Raw genomic sequence first — 22973 nt, forward strand, 5'->3', positions numbered from 1 at the left:
CTTCAGAGGCTGCGGGAATGGCCCCTCACTCAAGGAAGCATTAATCAACACCTGGATACAGCCATGTGTCACCTCCCGACTGAGACCAGCCAGGAGGGGCACAGGTCCAGTAAGCAGGTGGAGGAACACACAGCTCCCATACCTTGTCCACTTCCTCAGGGGTTACCAGGTCGAACTCTTCCCATATGATAGAACCAAGACCTGACCCTGTCACCTCGGTCTGTACTGCCCAATTGGAGCCCAGATCATTCTGAATCTGAGCAACTTTATCTGCAAGAAACTGAACAAATTCCTCAGCCCGCCCCGTCCACTTCCCAGGACACTGTAATATTTTTTAAAAATAAGGGTCAAATGGGCATTTTAGTGAAATGTTTATACCAAAGGTGCTTTTTGTTGACACAGACAGACAGAAGTGAATGTGATTTTAAAAAAAAATAGAATTGGAATTGTTGATTCATGTTTCCATTTCCTCTTGGTTTGCCACTGCTTCTAGATCGGGCTGGACCGAGGAGGGAGTTATCAGTGTCCTGATAGTATGCAAGAGGGAGTTACTGTGAGGGCTCCATAGGACAACTTTGGTACAAGGATTCCTGTGAAAATGAGGGAGGAAGATGATTAATTGTTCATCCATTTTCCTTGTTACAGCTTCCTACAAGTAGCCTTTATCTACGATTGCAATGGAATCTGTTAAGCAAGATGGTCTCGGTTAACAATTCCCACCCCCTGGGTGTCTCTCATAACTTTGAATGACCACCAAGTAACTGGTCACTAAGCAAGGACTACCTGTACTTCATTAATACTCAGAGTATACTCACATAGATAGCAACATTTCTTCAGGGGCGATGCTGCTTCCTTCTTCTGATGTGAAGGAAGATGGCACCAGCATAGGACAGTCTCCCAACATGAATTCACCATCCACAATGACTGTGGACAGCTCTTCTGTAGAGTTGGTTTCTTCACTTGCTTCATCTTGAGAGAGCCTGAGACGAAGAAGAGGAAGTCATAATATTCTGCATCCCTGAACACACTTTTTTTTAAAAGCACAAAGCTGCCATGCTCTCTGGTACCTCCGTTGTAGCTCTTTCAACCGTGCATATGCCTGCTGCCATGTGGGGTTTTCACTGTGAACAGGGAAGCCATTAGAACTGTAGATGTGGTCATTGTCCAGGCTGAGGGAGTTAAAACGGGCAGCCATCTTCTCCTCTGACAGAAAATGTTTAGAGTTGGGTTCCCTATTGAGGTGGAGAAAGCAGTGACAATTCAGCCTCCATTCCATAAAATCCTAGTTAGTACTGAATAGTGTCGAGTCATGATGATTAAAATAACACGCTCCTTATGGGAGGTGGCACTTCATTAGAAACATTTGGAAAGTTTCTGTAAATAGGAGGACTTCCAAAATACAAAATGGTCCTTTATACAGCATTTCTAATTATTTATGTGGCTGCACCATGCTTAGTTATGTTGTCAGGAATATCTACACCATCGTAGTATGAGAATATTTCAATGTGATAGAAAGTAACATGAAAATGCTGTCTTGTAAACATATAGTGGCTTAACATCTACACCTCTGAACACAATTTAAATTATTTATTTAAGTTTAAATTATACAGTGATCCCTCGAGTTTCGCGATCTCGATCTTTGCGAAACGCTATATCGCGATTTTTCCACCCGGAAGTAAAAAACACCATCTGCGCATGCGCGCCCTTTTTTTCTATGGCCACGCATGCGTAGATGGTGGAGTTTGCGTTCCCCGCCAGGCAGATCAGCTGCTGGGCGGCTTCCCTGGGTCTTCCCCCTCTTGCCGGGGTTTCCCCTTTGCGTGGGCGGCCGGTAAGACCTCAGCGCCGCTTCCCAGCTGAGTCCTGAAGCCGCGGCGCGAGCGAACGGCGTGGGCGGGCGAAGGGCGGGCGGACAAGCGGCGGGCGCGGCAGCAGCGAGGAGCGCCGCTTCCCAGCTGAGTTCTGAAGCCGCGGCGCGAGCGAACGGCGTGGGCAGGCGAAGGGCGGGCGGACAAGCGGCGGGCGCGGCAGCAGCGAGGAGTTTGCGTGGGCGGCGGGGAAACCCCAATCTTCGGCTCCTCGCTGCTGCGGTGGAAGTAAAAACACCATCTGCGCATGCGCAGATGGTGTTTTTACTTCCGCACCGCTACTTCGCGAAAAATCGATCATCGCGAGGGGTCCTGGAACGGAACCCTCGCGATAATCGGGGGACCACTGTATATACATATCCATATGCCTTTCTTAGCTGTAGCTCTTATTTTCCCCCATACTTACTGATCTTTGCTTTCCAGCCGTCGCTTGAAAGCAAGGGATACTGAATGGCACCTAAAAACAGAAATGAGACTTGCATTAAGAAGCTAAACATCATTCTTAGTTGACACCAACATACCTTTAAAATAAAATATTAATAGCCCTTAGACTATTATACTACCTCATAGTGCTTTACAGCACTCCCTGGGTCAGCCAACTGACCCTAATAATCTGGGTTCTCATTTTACCAACCTCGAAAGGATGGAAAATTTTGAGTCAACTTTGAGACAGCGAGAATCAAACTCCAGGTTGTGGGCAGAGTTAGCCTGCAATACTGCATTCTAACAACTGTGCAGCCACCAGAGCTCATAAACAGAAAAAGATTATTGATGCTCCCATCTTATTGCCTTTGAAAACCCTAAGCTGCAAAACTTTCCTTTGGTGTCAATTTCATATTACTTTGTGGCCCACTCCTAAGCCCTTCACTACTTATGGAATTTTTGAAATTCTGTACCTGCCAAGTTATTTCAACAGCAGACAAAACTCTTGCCCAAACTTTTATCATCTTTTATGGTTTAACTCTCAATATTTTTTTTGTTTAACTGTTTAACTGTGCTTTTAAAATGTTTTTGTAAAGAAGGCAGACCAAGCTGGCATCGACTTTTTGCAAATAAATATTCTCTAAGAGTAATACATATTAGGATGCTACTCAAAAATACCATTAACTATTCAAATAAGCCTGCTGATATGTAGCCTACTGTTGCCTTCTTTGCCTTACCTCCCTTCATCATTTTTCCTTTGAAGCAGAACTGGGGATTTTATAGGACCCCTGGCGGTCCCTGTCTGGCCTGCATGAGGTTGATTGGAAATTAGAAATCAAATGTAAATAAGTGCATGGCCTTATTGGTTCAGCCCCTCCACAACACTCCTGTTTTTTCATGTGGCCCCTTTGGAAAATTGATTGCCCAGATCTGCTTTGAAGGAAGTTGAGCCACAGAGCTCTTAACATCTTTTCAAATGCTTCAGCAATGGTCACCTGGCCATGTGTGAATAAATGCCCAATGGATAAATTTCCCTCTATCTCAAATCTACAGAATCTGCTTATATTAATCTGAAAGCCTCACAGCATGATTACCGAGACCTCTGTACACTTCTGAAATTCACCAATCTGTGTCTGGGTTTCATTCGTGGAATTGTGCATGGCACATCAAGTTCCCATCTTGGGATAATGTTGTGGCTACAGCCCATATTCCTTGACAACACAGAGCAGTGCAAAAAATGCCCAGCGGAAACAGTTGATGGTGATTCTGGGCTTATTGTAGGATTCATCTGTGAATTAAAACAAAAGAAAAGTTAAAAAGAATCTGTTTGCCAATAAGGATGTAAATGTCTTGAATGAGTCAAATTCATGCTGAATTTGAACAATTCTGAAAAGGAAGTTAGTCAGGACTATATAGCATTTGTTTTTATTTTCTTATATGTAGCTTTATTAAATTTCAAAAAACAAAAAAATTAACATAAAAAGAATAGGGGAAGAAATAAAAGGGAAAAATTAAAATGTGGCAAAAATATATAAAACAAATATGTAGAAAAGTAACCTTCAATTCTTATCAATACAATTATAAACTACAGCAACTTCTAAGTTAAAATAAATAATATCTATTCTTAAAAGCTTTTAAAATATTAATAATCAATAAATCTGGGTAGCTTTTGTATGGGAGATTTCTATGGGAATCCAAGGCTGTTGGTTAGACTGAGAATTTCAAAAAGTGTTTTTAAAAAAGCCAAACCTTTTTATTCCGCCCCAAAAATCTACATGAAGCAATTATCAGGAGCTGAGCTAAGCTCTGCTAAAAAGTACTTTCATTTTTTAAAATAGTAGCAGAGAGTATAAGAAACTATAGAGAATGCTAAGCAAGACAAGTGAATTAAGTGAATTTTGTTCCATTTTACAACTGGCAGTTAAGTGAATCAGTGCAATTAATAACATGGTTGTTAAGTGAATCTGGTTTTTCACTATTGTCTTTGCCTGTCAGAATGTGGCAAAAGATAATCACAGGACGCTGCAACCATCACAAATACAGGCCAGTTGCCAACTGGCTGATCACATGACCAATTGCAGTATGAAAGTTGTCACTTGTTTCAATGCCATTATAACTTCGAAGAGTCATTAAACAAATAGCTGTAAATCGAGGACTACCAGTATAATAAACATATCCTTGGGAAAAATAAAGGTCAACTTAGAGAGACATAATAAAAATAAATATGTTTATAAATATGTTTTTACAAAGGAAAATTCAAGAGTAAAAAACCATGGAAAACTTTGCAAAATCGCACGTTCTTTGTAAAAATACTCCAGATCAAATACATTTATATGCAGGAACGCAATTAGAAATGAGTTAAATGCGTACAAATTATTTCGGGTATTTGTTTTTTAGAATGTTGTTTTGCAAAGTTTGCCTAGGTTTTGCTCTTGAATTTTCCTTTGTAAAGCAGTGTTAAATATTGCATAATCATCATCAACAACATTATTATTATTACAAAGCAAGCGCCTTTATTTTCAGAGTTCAGCTTCTGATCACAATCGGCATCACTAAAAAAAAAACACCTTGCAACTTCTTATGCAGGGGATCAAGGATTACAAGGATCAGAGGGGATTTCCTTAACCCTCCAAGGTCAACAAGCCCCTTCGGGATAAGACAAAATCGCTTTGACTGGACTTCGCTTTGTTGATATAGCCCAGCCTGAATATGGCGGTATTAAAAAAAAAAAAAACGAGTTCCCGTCAGGCTTTGCGCTCTTTGGCAGCCATCTTTTAGGACGTTCCCGGCGCCTCATAGCGCTCCACGAAGAAATCCGAATCCCAGCATGCCTTGAGCTGGCCTAACAAAGCCGCCACGAGCCGAGGTGGCGTGACCATGATTCATAGGAAAGGGCGTGGCTTTCTCTTGAGGGTGGAGCAGGGCGGTCGGTTGATCCTTCGCACGTGTGCGCCGTGGAGAAAGAAATTGAGCAAGCACCAACGGTCAGTGCACGCGCACGCTGCCGGGGTGGGAGGCGGGGAAATGAGAGGCTAGAGTGCGAACCGGACGGTAGGATGTAAGCATGCTCTAGTCCACTGCAAATTTACTAAGAAGAAGAAAAAAAATTCTTACCGTCTTTTAATGTTATTTCTCACGCTGGTCTCACAATAAGCGCACCGCGGTCAGACGGGAAAACTAGAAGCACCACAATCATCACGTGACAAGAAGTGATGCTTGATGTCTAGAGATTGTGGGAAATGTAGTTTCTTAAATAAGGCTGAAATGAGGAATCCCGTCATGCTTTGCGTTCGGGTCTCTCTATCTTCGTTTAATCATGGAGATTTGAATTGATGACTCGCGCCCCCTAGCGTCTGGATTTTCTAATTTGGAAATGATGGGACTGAGCAGTGGTTTTATCAGACTCGCTGGGGTAGAAGGGAGTTATACGGTAGTTCAGCATAGGCAAAAGCCTATTGATTAAATAGTTTAAAATGCAAAACATGTTTCCCACCATTTGTGCTCTAAATTTGGACCGGGAATGAAATTTGGAAAGGAGTAATTAAATTAATAATTTAGCATGTACTATATTTTAAATACCTTTTTCTTAATTACCTTATCTCGATTTTAAGATATATTCATCTCCCAGGAATCCCTTGCCATCATGCTAGCTGGAAATTTTGGGGAATTGAAATCCCCACGCCATAAAATTGTCAAGGGCTTCAGGCAATCAATTTTTATTGTGATGTGGTTTCTATTTTACCCACTTATGTCTCTGTTATTAATTATTTTAATCAGGATCTTTTTGAAAATTTCATATAATTACAGTGGTACCTGTACTTAAGAACGCCTCTACTTAAGAACTTTTCTAGATAAGAACCTTCTTCCTTCGGCAGCGACTGTCCTCTTCTTCCTCCTCCTCCCACACATTATTTGCTTTTACATTGATTCCTATGGGAAAAATTGCTTCTACTTAAGAATGTTTCTACTGGTCATGGAACGAATTAAGTTCTTAAGTAGAGGTACCACTGTATTTACATCCAACCTTTTTGTGATAATCAAATGAGAGGTGACAAAATACGCCCCTTGCAACAAAATCAGAAGCGAACAGGAATTAAGCAGACATAGCAACAAAGCAGATAAGGATGAAATTGCCGCAGAACAAAACTCAATTGCTTCTTATTGATCACACTGGCTTGAATTAAATCCGGTTTGTTTCTAAGGAAATTGAATATATTGGTCAATGTGGGCATGCAGAATAGTGTTGTATTAAAGTGGAGACTGCTGCCGGTTTGTCTTCTGCAAGAGGTTCATCTGAATGTACAAGTAGTCCTGAAGTTATAATCATAATAGAGTCTTCCCATTGTGGTCGTAAGTCTTAATGGTTGATTTTGTGTAGTGATTGTTAAGTGAACCATTCGTTTAGATGCTGCTGTGCTGAAAACTGAAAGTAACAGGTTTTCAGCAAAGCATCATTGAATACAGCCATGTGACAGTGGGACCTTGCAAAATGCCCCTACGTGAAGCCCATATTGATGAATGTCTAAAGTGCAGTCATACGATTGCAGGAAGGTGAGCTGGATCATAAGCTCCCTTTTTTGGATTGGGTTGTAACTTCAAATATTGCTAATGTTGTAAGTTGAGGACTACTTATACAAGGCAGGTGGGGAAGGTTTTTACTTTTCTACTTATCTCCCTGTCAAGAAATTACGAATTTAGTACAGATATCCTTTAGGGTGTGTGTGTGTTTTTAAATAGCTTACTTCATTGTACATGATAGTGCAGTGAATGTTGTTTTTTGTAATTGTTGCATCTCTTTCCATTCCTCCCAAACCTTCCCAGTCTGCAGAAGCCCATTGATGTCCGTCTTTGGGATTTATTTGTTTGGAGTATGGCATATCATAACACAGAGTAGGAATATAAATTAACATTTCAACTAGATTGGTAGAACCCAATAAAAAATAAATGCTGAATGTTTTTTTATGATTATGATCATGATTGATCAGTTGTTGCTTGTATATACCCTGAGAGCTTATGCACCAGAGACAAATTCCTTGTGTGTCCAGTCACACTCGGCCAATGAAGAATTCTGTTCTATTCTTTTTGAATTTGTTTTTCTCTTTGCCAGATGGACATTCAGAGGTCACTGGAGCTCTTGCACATGACCATATACACTCAAAGCTTCTCACCTTGTGGCAAATATTTAGCAGCTGGAAACAACTATGGAGAAATTGCTGTATTCAGGTATTTGGATGTGACTACTTTTTTTTTTTTTTTTAACTTTTAATCAGATTTGTATGCCGCCCCTCTCCGCAGACTCGGGGCGGCTCACAGCAATAACAATACAACGTTAAACAAATCTAGTATTTAAGTTAATTTAAAAAACACCACAAATTGAAACCAATCATACATACTAGCGTACCATGCATAAATTTTATAAGCCTAGGGGGAGGGAACATGTCAATTCCCCCATGCCTGACGACAGAGGTGGGTTTTAAGGAGCTTACGAAAGGCTAGGAGGGTGGGGGCAACTCTGATATCTGGGGGGAGTTGGTTCCAAAGGGTCGGGGCCGCCACAGAGAACGCTCTTCCCCTGGGTCCCGACAAACGACATTGTTTAGTTGACGGGACCCGGAGAGGGCCAACTCTGTGGGACCTAACTGGTCGCTGGGATTTGTGCGGCAGAAGGCGGTCCCGGAGATACTCTGGTCCAGTGCCATGAAGGGCTTTATAGGTCATAACCAACACTTTGAATTGTGACTGGAAACTGATCGGCAACCAATGCAGACTGCGGAGTGTTGGTGTGACATGGGCATATTTAGGAAAGCCCATGATAGCTCTCGCAGCTGCATTTTGCACGATCTGAAGTTTCCGAACACTTTTCAAAGGTAGCCCCATGTAGAGAGTGTTACAGTAGTCGAGCCTTGAGGTGATGAAGGCATGAGTGACTGTGAGCAGTGACTCCCGGTCCAAATAGGGCTGCAACTGGTGCACCAGGCGAACCTGGGCAAACGCCCAAACTTATCTATTTTTTTTTAAAGCAAGGCCATCTTTGGATTAACTTTCACTCTTTTTTCCTTGGGTAGCCTGTCGGCAGCATTGAGTTCAGAAGCCAAAGAGGAGAGCAAGAAGCCGATAGTGTCCTTTACAGGTTAGTGCCAATGGTTGGGCTAGCAGAGAAAATATAGAAGTGCCGTAGCAAAGTTTTTGAACACTGGAAATTTTAATGTGTGTGAACTTCAACGTAAACATTAGCCTATAGTAAACTGGGTTGTTCTTCTGTGCTCAAATTAGGGCTGCGTGTAGTCAGCAGGTAGCAGGGTTGGGCCGTCTGTCTCTAAGCCAGAAGGAATTCTTTATTTTTATTTATTTATTTATTATTTTATTTATTCGATTTTTATGCCGCCCTTCTCCTTAGACTCAGGGCGGCTTACAACATGTTAGCAATAACACTTTTTAAAAACAGAGCTAGGCTATTGCCCCCACAATCCGGGTCCTCATTTTACCCACCTCGGAAGGATGGAAGGCTGAGTCAATCTTGAGCCGGTGATGAGATTTGAACCGCTGACCTTCAGATCTACAAGTCAGCTTCAGTGGCCTGCAGTACAGCACTCTACCTGCTGTGCCACCCTGGCTCATTCATCATTTGGCATCAATGTGGTTCAGTTGAAGATTGCCCAGAAGGCATGACCAATCTTAAGGCCAACATCTCTCTTTTTTCCATATAGCCCACAGTGGAGCTATCTATGCCATGGTGTCCACCGATCGGCAGCTGTTAAGTGCTGGCAACGGAGAGGTCAAGGCCTGGAACTGGAACGAGATCGTGAAAAAAGTCTGAGATGGTTGCCTCCCTGCCCCTTTCCTTCTAGTCTGGCTGTATGTTTTATGACTTCTGTTATTCTTAAGATGCCTTTTCTTGCCTTCCATTTTAGAGTTGCAAAGAAGCTTGGAGTAGGAGGCCGCCTTATGGGTAAAGCCTAGTTTTGCTTTTTTTTTTTTTGCTATTATTATTTTTTTCTTGCCCATGGACATGTTGAGATTGAAGGTTTGCCTTTTGTTTTCTCTTTAGAAGTAGACTTGAAGTGCCAGAAATCAACAGCCTGCAGTTGAACCTCAAGGTATGGCCATCGGGCTGTCTTGGGATGGATCAGTACAGTTTCAAGAGGTTTCATCATGCCACATTCTTTCCTTTCTCTCCAACTTTCTCTAGGACAATACTCTACTGATGGCTGGAGGTGACTGCGTCATTCACATGATGGACCTGGAGACTGGAGCCTTTACGGTGAGTCCTCCAAGTGTGGGGGAAATAAGCCAACATGGACCTTTTAGCCATTCTGGTTTTCTCAAAATTCTTCTTAAGATCTGGATGAATGTTGATAATTTAACAAGCAGATCATACCAGGGACAAAAGTTCAGGTCCACACACGAAGCTCCAATTAAGCAGGTTTATTGTCAATCTTCCCATACAGAGGAATATTTTCAGTTCACCTCCTTGGAGTTAAATGAATTTAAGGGAAGTTGGACTTAGTTCACTTGTAACTACATGGGGATTCTAGGCTGATCACTCTTTTGACTCCGCCCCCAGGTTCTGCCATTCCTTCTGCAAATTAGTACTTTTGATCCAGGTTTATGGAGGGAGATGATAGAGGTATACAGACAGACAGACTGATTGATTGATTTAATGATAGATAGATAGACAGACAGACTTATTTATTTATTTGTTTATTTATTTGTTTGTGTGCTTGTGTATTTATGTGTTTGTTTGTTTGTTTGTTTGTTTGTTTATGTATTTATGTATTTATTGGATTTGTATGCCGCCCCTCTCCGGAGACTCGGGGCGGCTAACAGCAACAATAAAGCAGTGTACAATAGTAGTCTAATGTTAGAAACAATTAAAAACCCATTAATATAAAAAACCAAACATACATACATACATACCATGCATAGAATTGTAAAGGCCTAAGGGGAAGAAGGTCTCAATTCCCCCATGCCTGACGGCAAAGGTGGGTTTTAAACAGCTTACGAAAGGCAAGGAGGGTGGGGGCAATTCTAATCTTTGGGGGGAGTTGGTTCCAGAGGGCCGGGGCCGCCACAGAGAAGGATCTTCCCCTGGGTCCCGCCAAGCGACATTGTTTAGTTGACAGGACCCGGAGAAGATCCACTCTGTGGGACCTAACCGGTCGCTGGGATTTGTGCAGCAGAAGGTGGTCCCTGAGATAATCTGGTCCGGTGCCATGAAGGGCTTTATAGGTCATAACCAGCACTTTGAATTGTGATCGGAAACTGATCGGCAACCAATGCAGACTGCGGAGTGTTGGTGTAACATGGGCATATTTGGAAAAGCCTATGATTGCTCTCGCAGCTGTATTCTGCACGATCTGAAGTTTCTGAACATTTTTCAAAGGTAGCCTCATGTAGAGAGCGTTACAGTAGTCGAGTTTCGATTTAATTGATTTAATTTGATTGATTTAATTTGATTTAATTGATTTAATTTGATTGATTTAATGATAGATAGACAGACAGATGGATAGATATGGCATTAAAACACACAAACACACACTAAATAAATGTTGATTACAAATCTTAATACATCTATTTTGAATCCTCTCCCTTGTGCATTTGCTCGTATTTTCACTTTCTAAACTTCAAGTCCGATTTTTCTCAACCTGGGAGCTAACACCGACTGCGACCGACCGGAGAGGTAGGAGGAGAATCACTGAAGAACAGTGCCTCCCACTCCCAACCCCTCCAGCCGAAGCTTCTCCAGGAAGCGAAGGCCGGAGGCTACACAGAAATTGTCCAAATCATTGGGTTTAGCAATGTTTTCTTGAAGAGAAAGGGGTCTCCTCTCTTATTCACCACAGCATGGATCTCATAAACAGATCGGTCAACTGCCTTAAAGATCCTGCCCATTCTTTAGCCTGATGAACCTTCCACAGGAGAACCATACCTCCCAGAATTCACTGGGGGAGATGTTGTGGAGGATTTGGGAAATAGTATAGATCAAAGACCTACTATCTTTTGTTAGACATGAATAGCAACTTTGACCGCGAGGCTGATTTTCATGGGCTATTGTTAGCATTTTAGCAATAGCATTTTAGACATACAGTAGTACCTCTAGATACGAGTTTAATTCGTTCCAGAACGGAGCTCGTATGTCGATCAGCTCGCATCTGGAACAAATGGCTTTAGACTTTGTTTTTCCCCTGCGGAGATAACCAGAAACAAGGATTCTTGCGCCACCTAGTGGAAGCTCGGCTCGTATCCCGAATTTGAGCTCGGGTCTGGAATAGAAATTTCGCTCCCGTCGTGGCTCGTAACTTGGAATACTCGCAAGTGGAGCAGCTCGTATCTAGAGGTACTACTGTATACCGCTTCATAATGCTTTTACAGCACTCTCTAAGTGGCTTACAGAATTGGTATATTGCCCCCAACAATCTGGCTCCTCATTTTACCCACCTCGGAAGGAGGGAAGGCCGAGCCGGTGGTGAGATTTGAACTGCTGAAACTACAGCTAGCGGTTAGCTGAATTAGCCTGCAGTGCTGCAGCACTCTAATCACCGTGGAACACCTGTATAGGTAAACCTGAAGTCACTTTGTCCCTTCTCTGCCTCTCCTTCGCTTAGAATGAATTTCAAGGCCACACTGATTATATCCACTGTTTGGCCCTTCGGGAACAGCTCCGAGAATGCCTATCTGGAAGTGAGGATGGGACAGTACGGCTTTGGGGTAAATATTTTCTGTGTCAGAAGCTGGGACTCTATTCCTTTCATGCTAGAGGTATAACAAGCAGGAAGAGGGAGATTGTGATCCCCTTATATAGAGCGCTGGTGAGACCACATTTGGAGTACTGTGTTCAGTTCTGGAGACCTCACCTACAAAAAGATATTGACAAAATTGTACGGGTCCAAAGACGGGCTACAAGAATGGTGGAAGGTCTTAAGCATAAAACATATCAGGAAAGACTTCATGAATTCAATTTGTATAGTCTGGAGGACAGAAGGAAAAGGGGGGACATGATCAAAACATTTAAATATGTTAAAGGGTTTAATAAGGTTCAGGAGAGGTGTTTTTAATAGGAAAGTGAACACAAGAACAAGGGGACACAATCTGAAGTTAGTTGGGGGAAAGATCAAAAGCAACATGAGAAAATATTATTTTACTGAAAGAGTAGTAGATCCTTGGAACAAACTTCCAGCAGATGTGGTTGGTAAATCCACAGTAACTGAATTTAAACATGCCTGGGATAAACATATATCCATTGTAAGATAAAATACAGGAAATAGTATAAGGGCAGACTAGATGGATCATGGGGTCTTTTTCTGCCGTCAGTCTTCTATGTTTCTATCTGGGCCCTGTCAGGGCAGAACTTCATCTCTGTTGGCCCTACAGTTGTGGAACAGGCTCGGGATGCCAAGCTATCGAAGTCTGGTTTGACTGGAATACAGAACGATAAGGCTTCCTAGGGGGACTGTAAATCCAGATGTTTCTGAACTACAATTCCCAGGAATCCCTCACTGTAAATTGTATTGGCTTGATCTTGCTGTGAGCTCCAGCAGAATTTGAAGAGCTGTACATTTCTAGTCTACTTGGTGGTGCTTCTGTTTCTGCTCCTAATTTGTTGCCTTCCAGTTGCATAAAGGGAACAAATGCAGGGCAGCTCAAACCCATTTGAAGGAGGCTGTTGCGATTTTCAATCGAAAAGAAAATGCTGTTTTAAGGACCGGATTCTTCCCCTCTCTCTCTCTTTTTATTTGTTTTTCAGATTTACGTATAGGACGTCAAGTCCAATCAATTGAAGTCCATAAATATGAGGTATTTTCTTTTTAACCTGAATGTTGAATTGCAAGCCTTCCAGAGTCATTGATTGAGATGGGTGGCTATAAAGGAATTCAATGAGTGAATGAATGAATGAATGAATGAAACAATTGAATGAATGAATGAATGAAACAATTAAATGAACGAACGAAAGAAATTTATTTCTCTAAAATTCAGAATGGATAACATTACTGTAGTTATCCTTTCCCCCCCCAAGATTTGCCCATAGATATTTTAAAAAATTAGGAATTTAAATCTCACTGATTTCAGTGAGCTTGTTGTGAGGGAACTAATCCAGAGGTCAGTTTTTAACAGTGTGAGTCTAACTACTCCTTAACTCAGCAGGTTTCCTCTAAAAACTCTCTTTAATTCTTTTAGGAATGCAGCCGCCCTCAGAATGGGAAATGGATCAGTTGCCTGGCGACAGACTCTGATTGGGTGGTGAGTCCCTCAGCTTCTCAGTGACTTGCATCTCCAAAGATGCACCAGGCAGGCCAGGCCGCCCCAGTTTTTTTTTTTAAATTATTATTATTATTATTATTATTATTATTAATTAGATTTGTATGCCGCCCCTCTCCGAAGACTTGGGGCGGCTCACAGCAATGATAAAAACAACATTATAGTGGCACAAATCTAATATTAAAAGAAATAACTAAAACCCTATCATATTAAAACCAGACAACACATACATACCAAATATAAATTATAAGGAGCCTGGGGAAAAGATATCTCAAATCCCCCATGCCTGGCGGCATAGGTGGGTCTTGAGTAGTTTACGAAATAATAATAATAATAATAATAATAATAATAATAATAATAATAATAATAATTATTATTATTATTATTAATTAGATTTGTATGCCGTATCTCTCCGAAAACTTGGAGCGGCTCACAACATGCAATATACAGAGTACAAATCCAATATTAAAAACAGTATTTAAAACCCTTATAATAAAAAAATATATATTGTTTGCCTCAATAATGGGGTTTTTCATGATTCTTGGGCTAGTTCTCTTTCTATCACTAGCTCATCTGCATACTGTTCCAAAGAACAATTAAAAAGCTCAAAAGGAAACAAAAAGACTAGAAACACCTCCTTGCCAGCAATCAGCATCCAGATTAGCAGAGATTAATGCCAAGATTATTTCTAGGCTAAAAAGAATAAACAATACCTCAATCAACGAGCTACCAAATAAACAATAATCAACAGCCTAAGCAAGGAACCACTAACAACATTCCCGCCAATGTTGTCAGAGCAAACCAAGCCATTACTGTGTTTTCCCCAAAATAAGACCCAGTCTTATATTTTTTTTTGAACCCTGAAATAAGTGCTTGGCCTTATTGCTGTGCACTCAAAAGCCCAATTGGGCTTATTATCAGGGAGTGTCTTATTTTAGGGCAGAGGTCTCCAAACTTGGCAACTTTGCTGGAGAATTCTGGGAGTTCAAGTCCACAAGTCTTAAAGTGGCCAAGTTTGAGGACCCCTGTTTTAGGGTATTATATATTTTTTATTTATTATATTTCTATGCAGTCCATCTCCCCTACAAGGTGACTCTTACATACGGGGACCGTCTTCTGCTGCAAGAATCCCAGCGTCCGGTTAGGTCCCACAGAATTGGCCTTCTCCGGGTCCCGTCAACCAGACAGTGTCACCTGGCGGGGTCTAAGGGAAGAGCCTTCTCTATGGGGGGCCCGGCCCTCTGGAATCACACTGCCCCCACCCTCCTCGCCTTCCATAACAGTCTGAAAACGTATTTTTGCTGCCAGGCTTGGGGTCAGTAGACCCCCAGCCGCTGACCAGTGAATTTTGTAGGACGCTGTAGAATGTTTCTTGAATGTTTGACTTTTAAACGCTTAGCTTTTAAAAAATATTTTAAATTAATTGTTTTGCTAATTGGATTTAGAAGTATTTTATATATTGTATTTTTATTGAATTGTTATAAGCTGCCCCGAGTCCACGGAGAAGGGCGGCATATAAGTCCAATAAATAAATGAATAAGCAAATAAACAAAAGGAAACTCCCATCTCCTATCTAGCACGAATGATGCTACCTAACTGGGCAATGAAATGTTTGCAAGAAAACAGCCAAGCCCAGAGAGCACCAAAGGCCCCGTAGCTAGTCCCTTTGGAGGCCATGATCTCTAGTTTATTTTGAAGTGGGTGATTGGTTTGCAGATTGAGAGTTCCAGTTTGCAGAGAGCACCAGGTTGGGGAAAGAATGCTGTGAAATATACCCTTTTTTTTTTAATGTCACAGGTGTGTGGCGGTGGCCCAGCGCTCAGTCTTTGGCACCTACGTTCAGTGACACCCACCACTGTATTTCCCTTGCCTCAGTGCCAGCTGGGAGCCATGTTCTACCAAGATCTGGTAAGTCTCACATCCATGAATTTCAGAATTTGCCTCGCTGCCCCATGATACATTTTGACGTCCCTTGCTTCTTTTTAAAAAATTATTATTATTATTATTATTATTATTATTATTATTATTATTATTATTATTATTATTATTTCATTCATTCATTCATTCATTCATTTATTGGATTTGTATGCCGCCCCTCTCCGGAGACTCGGGGCGGCTAACAGCAACAATAAAGCAGTGTACAATAGTACTCTGATGTTAGAAATAATTAAAAGCCCATTAATATAAAAAACCAAACATACATACATACATACATACCATGCATAGAATTGTAAAGGCCTAGGGGGAAGAGGGTTTCAATTCCCCCATGTCTGCCGGCAGAGGTGGGTTTTAAGCAGCTTACGAAAGGCAAGGAGGGTGGGGGCAATTCTAATCTCTGGGGGGAGTTGGTTCCAGAGGGCCGGGGCCGCCACAGAGAAGGCTCTTCCCCTGGGTCCCGCCAAGCAACATTGTTTAGTTGATGGGACCTGGAGAAGGCCCACTCTGTGGGACCTAACTGGTCGCTGGGATTTGTGCAGCAGAAGGTGGTCCCTGAGATAATCTGGTCCGGTGCCATGAAGGGCTTTATAGGTCATAACCAACACTTTGAATTGTAATTGTAATTGTTATTATTACAAAATTATTATTATTATTATTATTATTATTATTATTATTATTATTATTATTATTATTATTATTATTTAGATTTGTATGCCGCCATTCTCCGTAGACTCGGGGCGGCTCACAGCATACAATAAGAAAATTCATAACAAATATAATAAATTTAAAAAACATTTTAAAAAACCCACCCATTATTAAACCAGACATACACACAGACACACCATACATAAATTATATAGGCCCGGGGGGAGGGAGGGGGAACGCCTCAATTCCCCCATGCCTGACGGCAGAGGTGAGTTTTAAGGAGTTTACGGAAGGCAAGGTAGGTGGGGGAAGTTTTAATCTCCCGGGGGAGGTGGTTCCAGAGAGTCAGGGCCGCCACAGAGAAGGCTCTTCCCCTGGGACCCACCAGACGACATTGTTTAGTCGACGGGACCCGGAGAAGGCCAACTCTGTGGGACCTAATCGGTCGCTTTATGCCACTTTATTTAACCATTATTAGCTTCTTCCTCCTCCTCTGCTTCTGTTCTTTAAGTGTGGGTGTGTGAGAGACCCCTCATCTGCTAAACCTTAGTACAAAGATTTCCAAATTGGTTTAGAAATTCAACAAACGCCAACATTAAAAAAATGTCAGTGAGAATGTATGGCTGGAGATAATCATGCAAAAGGCATGGTTTAAAACAAGAGTCTCCAAACTTGGCAACTTTAAACCTGGTGGACTTCAAATCCCAGGATTCCCCAGCGAGCTTTGTTGGCAGGGGAATTCTGGGAGGTGAAGTCGTTAGGCTTAAAATTGCTAAGGTTTAAAAGACACCTAAAATATCTTGTACTCGCATACCATAGAGAGGGGATTTTATTTATTTATTAGATTTGTATGCTGCCCCTCTCCGTAGACTCTTTTTGCAAGATCCTTTTGCAAGACTGGTGCATGAGGAGTTTTCTAAGATAACTATACCACATAAAGTGGGATTTCCTTCTTATTGTATTTCTTTTCTCTTTTTGTCATTTTTAAATTTATCCCATCCTCCGATCCCCTCCCCCCCCTCTTTAAAGAATATTTCCTTTTTTTTTGTTGTTAATTATATTTCCTCTTTCTTTGAAATTCATCAAAGTGGGTTTTAAAGAAAAAGTAAACAGTGCGGAGAACAGGAGATTCTCTCCAAAGATCGTGTATCCGAGAGGACTACTGTCTATGGAGATTCTCAGTCATCCAGGTCATGTGGTCCCAAAGGTGTTTTTTCAAGAAGTAGTTGGACTTTCTTCAAAGAAGAAACAGGAAGTCCAGTTGCCTCTTGAAAAAGCACCTTTGGGACAAAGAGGAAATGCTGTTTTGTGCAACTTAAGTTGTACTGAATATGTGTGTGTGTGTGTGTGTGTGTGTGTGTTTCTGTCGAGTCACCCAGCATACCCAAATATGGGGGGGAGATCACTGCTCCCTTTTGCCTTCTCAGCCCCCCTGCAGGGGCCATCCAGACACCAAACCATATTTTTCCAAACTTGCAAAGAACAGATAAAGAAATAAAGGGAGAGTGGTATAGATCTATTTCAAGCTTTTTAGCCTTCGTCAGTCAGCCATACCCTTCTAGGATTCAGGGGCCATCCAGACACCAAACCATATTTTTCCAAACTTGCAAAGAACAGATAAAGAAATAAAGGGAGAGTGGTATAGATCTATTTCAAGCTTTTTAGCCTTCGTCAGTCAGCCATACCCTTCTAGGATTCGAACCTGGGCTGCTTATGCCTCGTTAGACAGTGATCTTTCCTCTGAGCCACAAGATTCTACTCCCTTTTTATCAGCTGAGCCAGGGGGAGATTACATGTTTTCCTGTCGAGTTACCGGGCACGAGTCTACATCAGCCTCCCTTTATTTCTTTATCAGTTCTTTGCAAGTTTGTAAAAATAGGGTTTGGTGTCTGGATGACCCCTGGAGTGGGCCTGAAAAGGCAAAAGGGAACAATGAGCTCCCTCCCATATTTGGGTATGCCGGGTGACTTAACAGAAAAACATGCAATCTCCTCCAGCTCAGCTGATAAGAAGGGAGTAGAGCCTTGTGATGTAAAGATCACTGCCTAGCAAGGCATAAGCAGCCCAGGTTTGAATCCTAGAAGGGTATGGCTGTCTGACGAAGGCTAAAAAGCTTGAAATAGATCTATATCAATCTCCCTTTATTTCTTTACCAGTTCTTTGCAAGTTTGGAAATGGACACACACACACACACGTATAAGTGTTGTGGTTGGCTCTGGCCCAGCTCCTGCCCCAAGAATGTGGAGGTGGATGCAGGGGAAACATCAACATGTCCTAGGCCTGTTTTATTGCCGACAGAGTCAGGTAGTGCAGTTTCCTCGGACAAAGAAGAAAGTAGGGGTGATTTGGAAGAGGGGGGTTTGGCACACAGCCCAGGAAGCCAATCTCCATTATCTTCGGTCGATTCGGATGAGGAAGTGTTAGACCCACGAATGCGCAGAATTATGCATAGAAGAGACCAATTGAAGAAATATTACAGGAGATAAGAGAGGCCACCTGTGTTTGGGTGGGGCTCCAGTAATTAGAGCTGCTGATATAAAAAATAGCAGTGTGCTGGCTTGACCGTTGTGGAAGATTATCTGATCATTGTTCTTCAAGACCGTGCCTTGCTGTTTCCGGACTTTGTTTGTTGATTTTTCACAACTTTGAAACCAAAGCAGAGCAAAGTGTGTGTGTTTCACTTCGTGGAAAAAGGAGGGCTGTGACGTTCCTTCACAGCTGCTAGCTAAGTACTTAAGGACTGATTAAGGGGATTGTACAGACTACCCGGTTGTTTTGGGACGAGTGCTCTTTGCAGTACAAAAAGGGTGCTTTGCTTCTTTTGAATTTTTGTGATAAAGAACATTGTTTTTGAACTTTCAAGTGTGTGTGTGCGTGTCTGAAATTTGTACCCTTGAATTTTCGGGAGACTCATACCATAGAGCCCGGCAGAACAATAAGTACTTCTGTCTCAATAATCAGCCTTCTTTTCTCATCTTTTACAGATTCTCTCTGCTGGCCACTATCCAACTATTAATCATTTACAGATCAGTGGGGAAGTGAAAGCTCAAATCCCCTGCCTCCCTCGTTCCGTCCACTCCATTTCCATCAATGAACGTTCTGCAAAGCATAAGGTATGTAGCTGACCAGAGTAACCCTGTGGCAAGATGGACAGATAATAAATGTAATAATAAGGTGCCTTCAGAATTGCAAGCAGGATTGGGGTGTATGTGTATTGTGGCCTATTCGTTGGATGAATGGAATGGAATTTAAATCGGATAGGTGTATTGGAAATGGTTCAAGAATTCACATACACACACACACAGGAGGGGGGAGGAGACAGGGATGGAAAAAGAGGAGAAGATAGTAATAATAGTAATAGATTTTGTTTTATTATTAATTTCGTTTAATAAAAAAGAAGGGAATTTTCTATTTATTTATTTATTTTTGGTTCAGCGCAGCATCACAAAAATATTTTTCTTCGCCCATCAGGTATTGACAGCAGCTGGAAGCAGCCACTACATTGACGTCTTCACCAACTTTGGATACCGAGCCTTTTCCCTAATATGCACATGATATATCTCCGGGACCGCCTGCTGCCACACGAATTCTAGCGACCGGTTAAGTCCCAAGAGTTGGCCTTCTCCAGGTCCCATCGACCAAACAATGTTGTCTGGCAGAACCCAGGGGAAGAGCCTTCTCTGTGGTGGCCACGACCCTCTGGAATCAACTTCCCCCCAGAGACTAGGATTGCCCCCACCCTCCTTGCATTTCGCAAACTTCTCAAAGCCCACCTCTGTCGCCAGGCATGGGGAAACTGATTCCCCTGCCCCGTGTCCGCTTTGTGTATGGTTTATTTGAAATGCATACGTGTTTTTATATTAAGGGTTTTAAGTATTGGATTTGTTCTTGTTGTGAGCTGCTCCGAGTCTGCGGAGAGGGGCGGCATACAAATCAAATCGGTCAGTCAATCAACAAACAAACAAACAAATGATGTCCTTTTGTAAATAATTTTGGTTTTGTGTAATTTCAAATCCGGTGTGGTCTAATGGACATCTCCATTCTGCTGGCATTGCTGAGGAGTCTCCCCAACAAGGGTGTGAGAAACTCCAAAAACAGACACCTCACAGCAGGATTACTTAATACGGAAGTGAATGAAAGGAACGGAAGCTTGCCTGAAAGAAGATGTCCTAATTCTGCTATCGATCGCCGTGTTTCATCACAGGACTGGACTGCCGAATCTGTTCATTGAAGACGATGAAAACCATCACCACCCCCTCCCCTTTGTTTTTCTACACTTAAAAATCAACGTATTTTCATCTATACTTTCCTTTTTATTTGCTTAAGTATTTAAACAAGGGTTCTTGATTTTTGGTCTGGGGTTTTTTTTTTTTTTGGAGGATGGGGATAGCAATGTAAAACTTTTGCAAGTCTAACTACAGTAGTACCTCTAGATACGAGCTGCTCTACATGCGAGTATTTCAATATACGAGCCACGAGGGAAGAGACATTTCTGTTCTAGTCCCGAGCTCAAATTCGGGATACGAGCCGAGCGTCCACTAGGTGGCGCAAGAATCCTTGCTTTTGGTTATCTCGGAGGGGAAAAACAACCTCTAAAGTTATTTGTTCCTGATATGAGTTGCCTCGACATACAAGCTCCCTTCTGGAACGAATTATGCTCGTATCTAGGGGTACTACTGTACTTGAATTTATATCTTTTTAAAAATTGCAAGGAAAGTTATTCCCCAAACAGCTGGAACGAACTGCCAGAATTCGGGAGCAAAGTGTAGGTTTTAAGAGGTCTTCAGATGGCTGCACATCCTGATTCTACCTTTATTTTTACACAGATGTGCGTGCGCGCGCGCACACACACACACACCTTCCCTTCTAATGTCCCCACAACTCTTCATGTCTAAGGCAGAACTATAACTCACAGACACCTGGTGATTGGTCCGAAAGTAAGCCTAAAATCTAGCCAGGTGCCTTAACCATTTGGACAAAATTCATTCAAAAATATTTTAAGTCTGTTAGCTATTATAGATACAAATATTTTGTAGTCCACATTTAATAATATTGGTGTATAATTTTTCACTTTCTGATTGTTCCTTCTTTTAGCATCGAAATTATAAAAGCCTCTGTCCAAGTCTCCAGGATTTTAGTTTCAAAAATTAATTCATTAATTAAATCCAACATTACTAATCCAAATACTACTTCAAAAATTTTATACACTTCAGTTGTTCATTTGGTCCGGGTGCTTTCCCATTTTTCTGTTTCTTAATAGCTTCAAACACTGTAATTTCCTTATCAAGTGCTATTTAATATGTCTCTGGAATTTTAGGTAAATTTGCCTTTTGCAAATAGTACTGAGATATTTTCTTATCAGTTTCCTCTTATTTATATAGTTCTTCATAGTACCTCCATACTATCTTCCTTTTTTCCTCTTCATTATACTGTATTTCTAATTGTTTATCCATTTTTTCTGAAGGTGTGTGGGGAAATTACACAATTCTTATTTTTAAGAAATTGGCCATTTTGCCGTTACACATTTGGATATTGTGGGGTGGATAAACGTGACATTAATCTGATCTTTCTACCTTACCATTCTGGCTAGCATCCAGAACCAGCAGTGGATGATGGGAACAGAACAGCCAAGCTATAAAGAAAATATTCAGTATATAACCTCTCAGGTTTACAGCCTTTCAACCAATCTCCTGCAAAGATTTGCTGTGACAGTTTCAGCCTCTCTCTCCTGTGATCATAGAATAGAATAGAATTGTTTATTGGCCAAGTGTGGTTGGACACACAAGGAATTTGTCTGGTGTATAAGCTATCAGTGTACATGAAAGAAGAGATTCATTTGTCAAGAATCATGAGGTGCAGCACTTAAATGATTGTCATAGGGTACAAATAAGCAAATCATATAAGGAACCTGTCAATATAAATCACATGATAGGAAACGATTTCTTGCGATGAAGGAAAAGCTATTTCAAATTATTAGGGCTGACCAATTCTGGTGGACACTGGGCATTATATAATCCCCTCCTTCAAAAAAAAAATCATAAAGAGATTAAAAGCTAAAATTGCATTGACAGCCTGAACAAAAATGAGCTAAAAGTGACAAACTAAATCAAATATTCCCTCCAGCCTCCCCAAAATAATTAACCCCAGGCCTGGTGTCAGGTCTGCTTCGCTCAGAATTTAGGAAAATAAAACTCTCATTTTGAACTTCAAACAGCACTTTTAGACAGAGCTGGGGTGGCGCAGCAGGTAGAGTGCTATACTGCAGGCCACTGAAGCTGACTAGATCTGAAGGTCAGCAGTTCAAATCTCATCACCGGCTCAAGGTTGACTCAGCTTTCCATTCTTCCAAGATGGGTAAAGTGAGGACCCAGATTGTGGGGGCAATATGCTGGCTCTGTTAAAAAGTGCTATTGCTAACATGCTGTAAGCCACCCTGAGTCTAAGGAGAAGGGTGACATAAAAATTGAATAAATTAAATTAAATTTACTCAGTCAGAAGTGAATGCAATGAAAGAAAAGCAAAGTCTAAAGAAAAAGGCAAGTGAGATACCTACTACCAAGCAACCCCAACAGTCCACCCAATCCAAAATGTCCATAAGCATCACGTAGGTCCATCTTCGCTGGCGTGTCACACTTCTGGAATGCACAGCCATTAACCTTGAGTTGGTGATAAGCAAGTCTGCTCTGCGCATCTGCCAGCCTGCGACTTCTCCCTCCTTTTTCCCTTTCTGATACAAAATCAAAACCCCCCTGGGCTCCCCTAGCATGCTTCCCTGAGGTGCTGGAAAGTCCCTGATCAAGAAAATGTCTTCAGAGGGGCTAAGAGCAACCCAGCCAAGGGGGG

General features: G+C 41.7%; 2 protein-coding genes across 4 annotated transcripts; one reads left to right on the forward strand and one right to left on the reverse strand.

The window, feature by feature from the left end:
* Window positions 1-354: 354 nt before the first annotated feature.
* Window positions 355-5516, reverse strand: LOC139155823 (uncharacterized). Of its 3 annotated transcripts, none has more exons than XM_070731120.1 (6): window positions 5406-5516; window positions 3386-3579; window positions 2275-2325; window positions 1068-1232; window positions 816-980; window positions 355-590 (listed from the first exon to the last, which is right to left on the reverse strand). In XM_070731120.1, the coding sequence occupies exons 2-6, from the start codon at window positions 3577-3579 to the stop codon at window positions 455-457; spliced, it is 711 nt and encodes a 236-aa protein (XP_070587221.1). In that variant the 5' UTR covers window positions 5406-5516; the 3' UTR covers window positions 355-454. The 3 variants fall into 3 exon arrangements, with proteins under 3 accessions (XP_070587221.1, XP_070587220.1, XP_070587222.1); XM_070731119.1 differs by lacking the exon at window positions 5406-5516 and adding an exon at window positions 4859-4945; XM_070731121.1 differs by lacking the exon at window positions 5406-5516 and having other exon boundaries at window positions 3375-3546.
* LOC139155822 (THO complex subunit 6 homolog) lies at window positions 5197-20432 on the forward strand. Its single transcript, XM_070731118.1, has 13 exons — window positions 5197-5275; window positions 7399-7514; window positions 8357-8421; window positions 8999-9102; window positions 9203-9240; window positions 9340-9388; window positions 9481-9552; window positions 11897-11999; window positions 13036-13085; window positions 13467-13529; window positions 15345-15455; window positions 19115-19243; window positions 19602-20432. Exons 2-13 carry the CDS (start codon window positions 7399-7401, stop codon window positions 19683-19685), a joined length of 984 nt encoding a protein of 327 aa, XP_070587219.1. The 5' UTR covers window positions 5197-5275; the 3' UTR covers window positions 19686-20432.
* The last annotated feature ends 2541 nt before the right edge of the window (window positions 20433-22973 follow it).

Source organism: Erythrolamprus reginae, unplaced genomic scaffold, assembly GCF_031021105.1.
Source record: "Erythrolamprus reginae isolate rEryReg1 unplaced genomic scaffold, rEryReg1.hap1 H_7, whole genome shotgun sequence".
In the NCBI taxonomy this organism is placed as follows: Eukaryota; Metazoa; Chordata; class Lepidosauria; order Squamata; family Dipsadidae; genus Erythrolamprus; species Erythrolamprus reginae.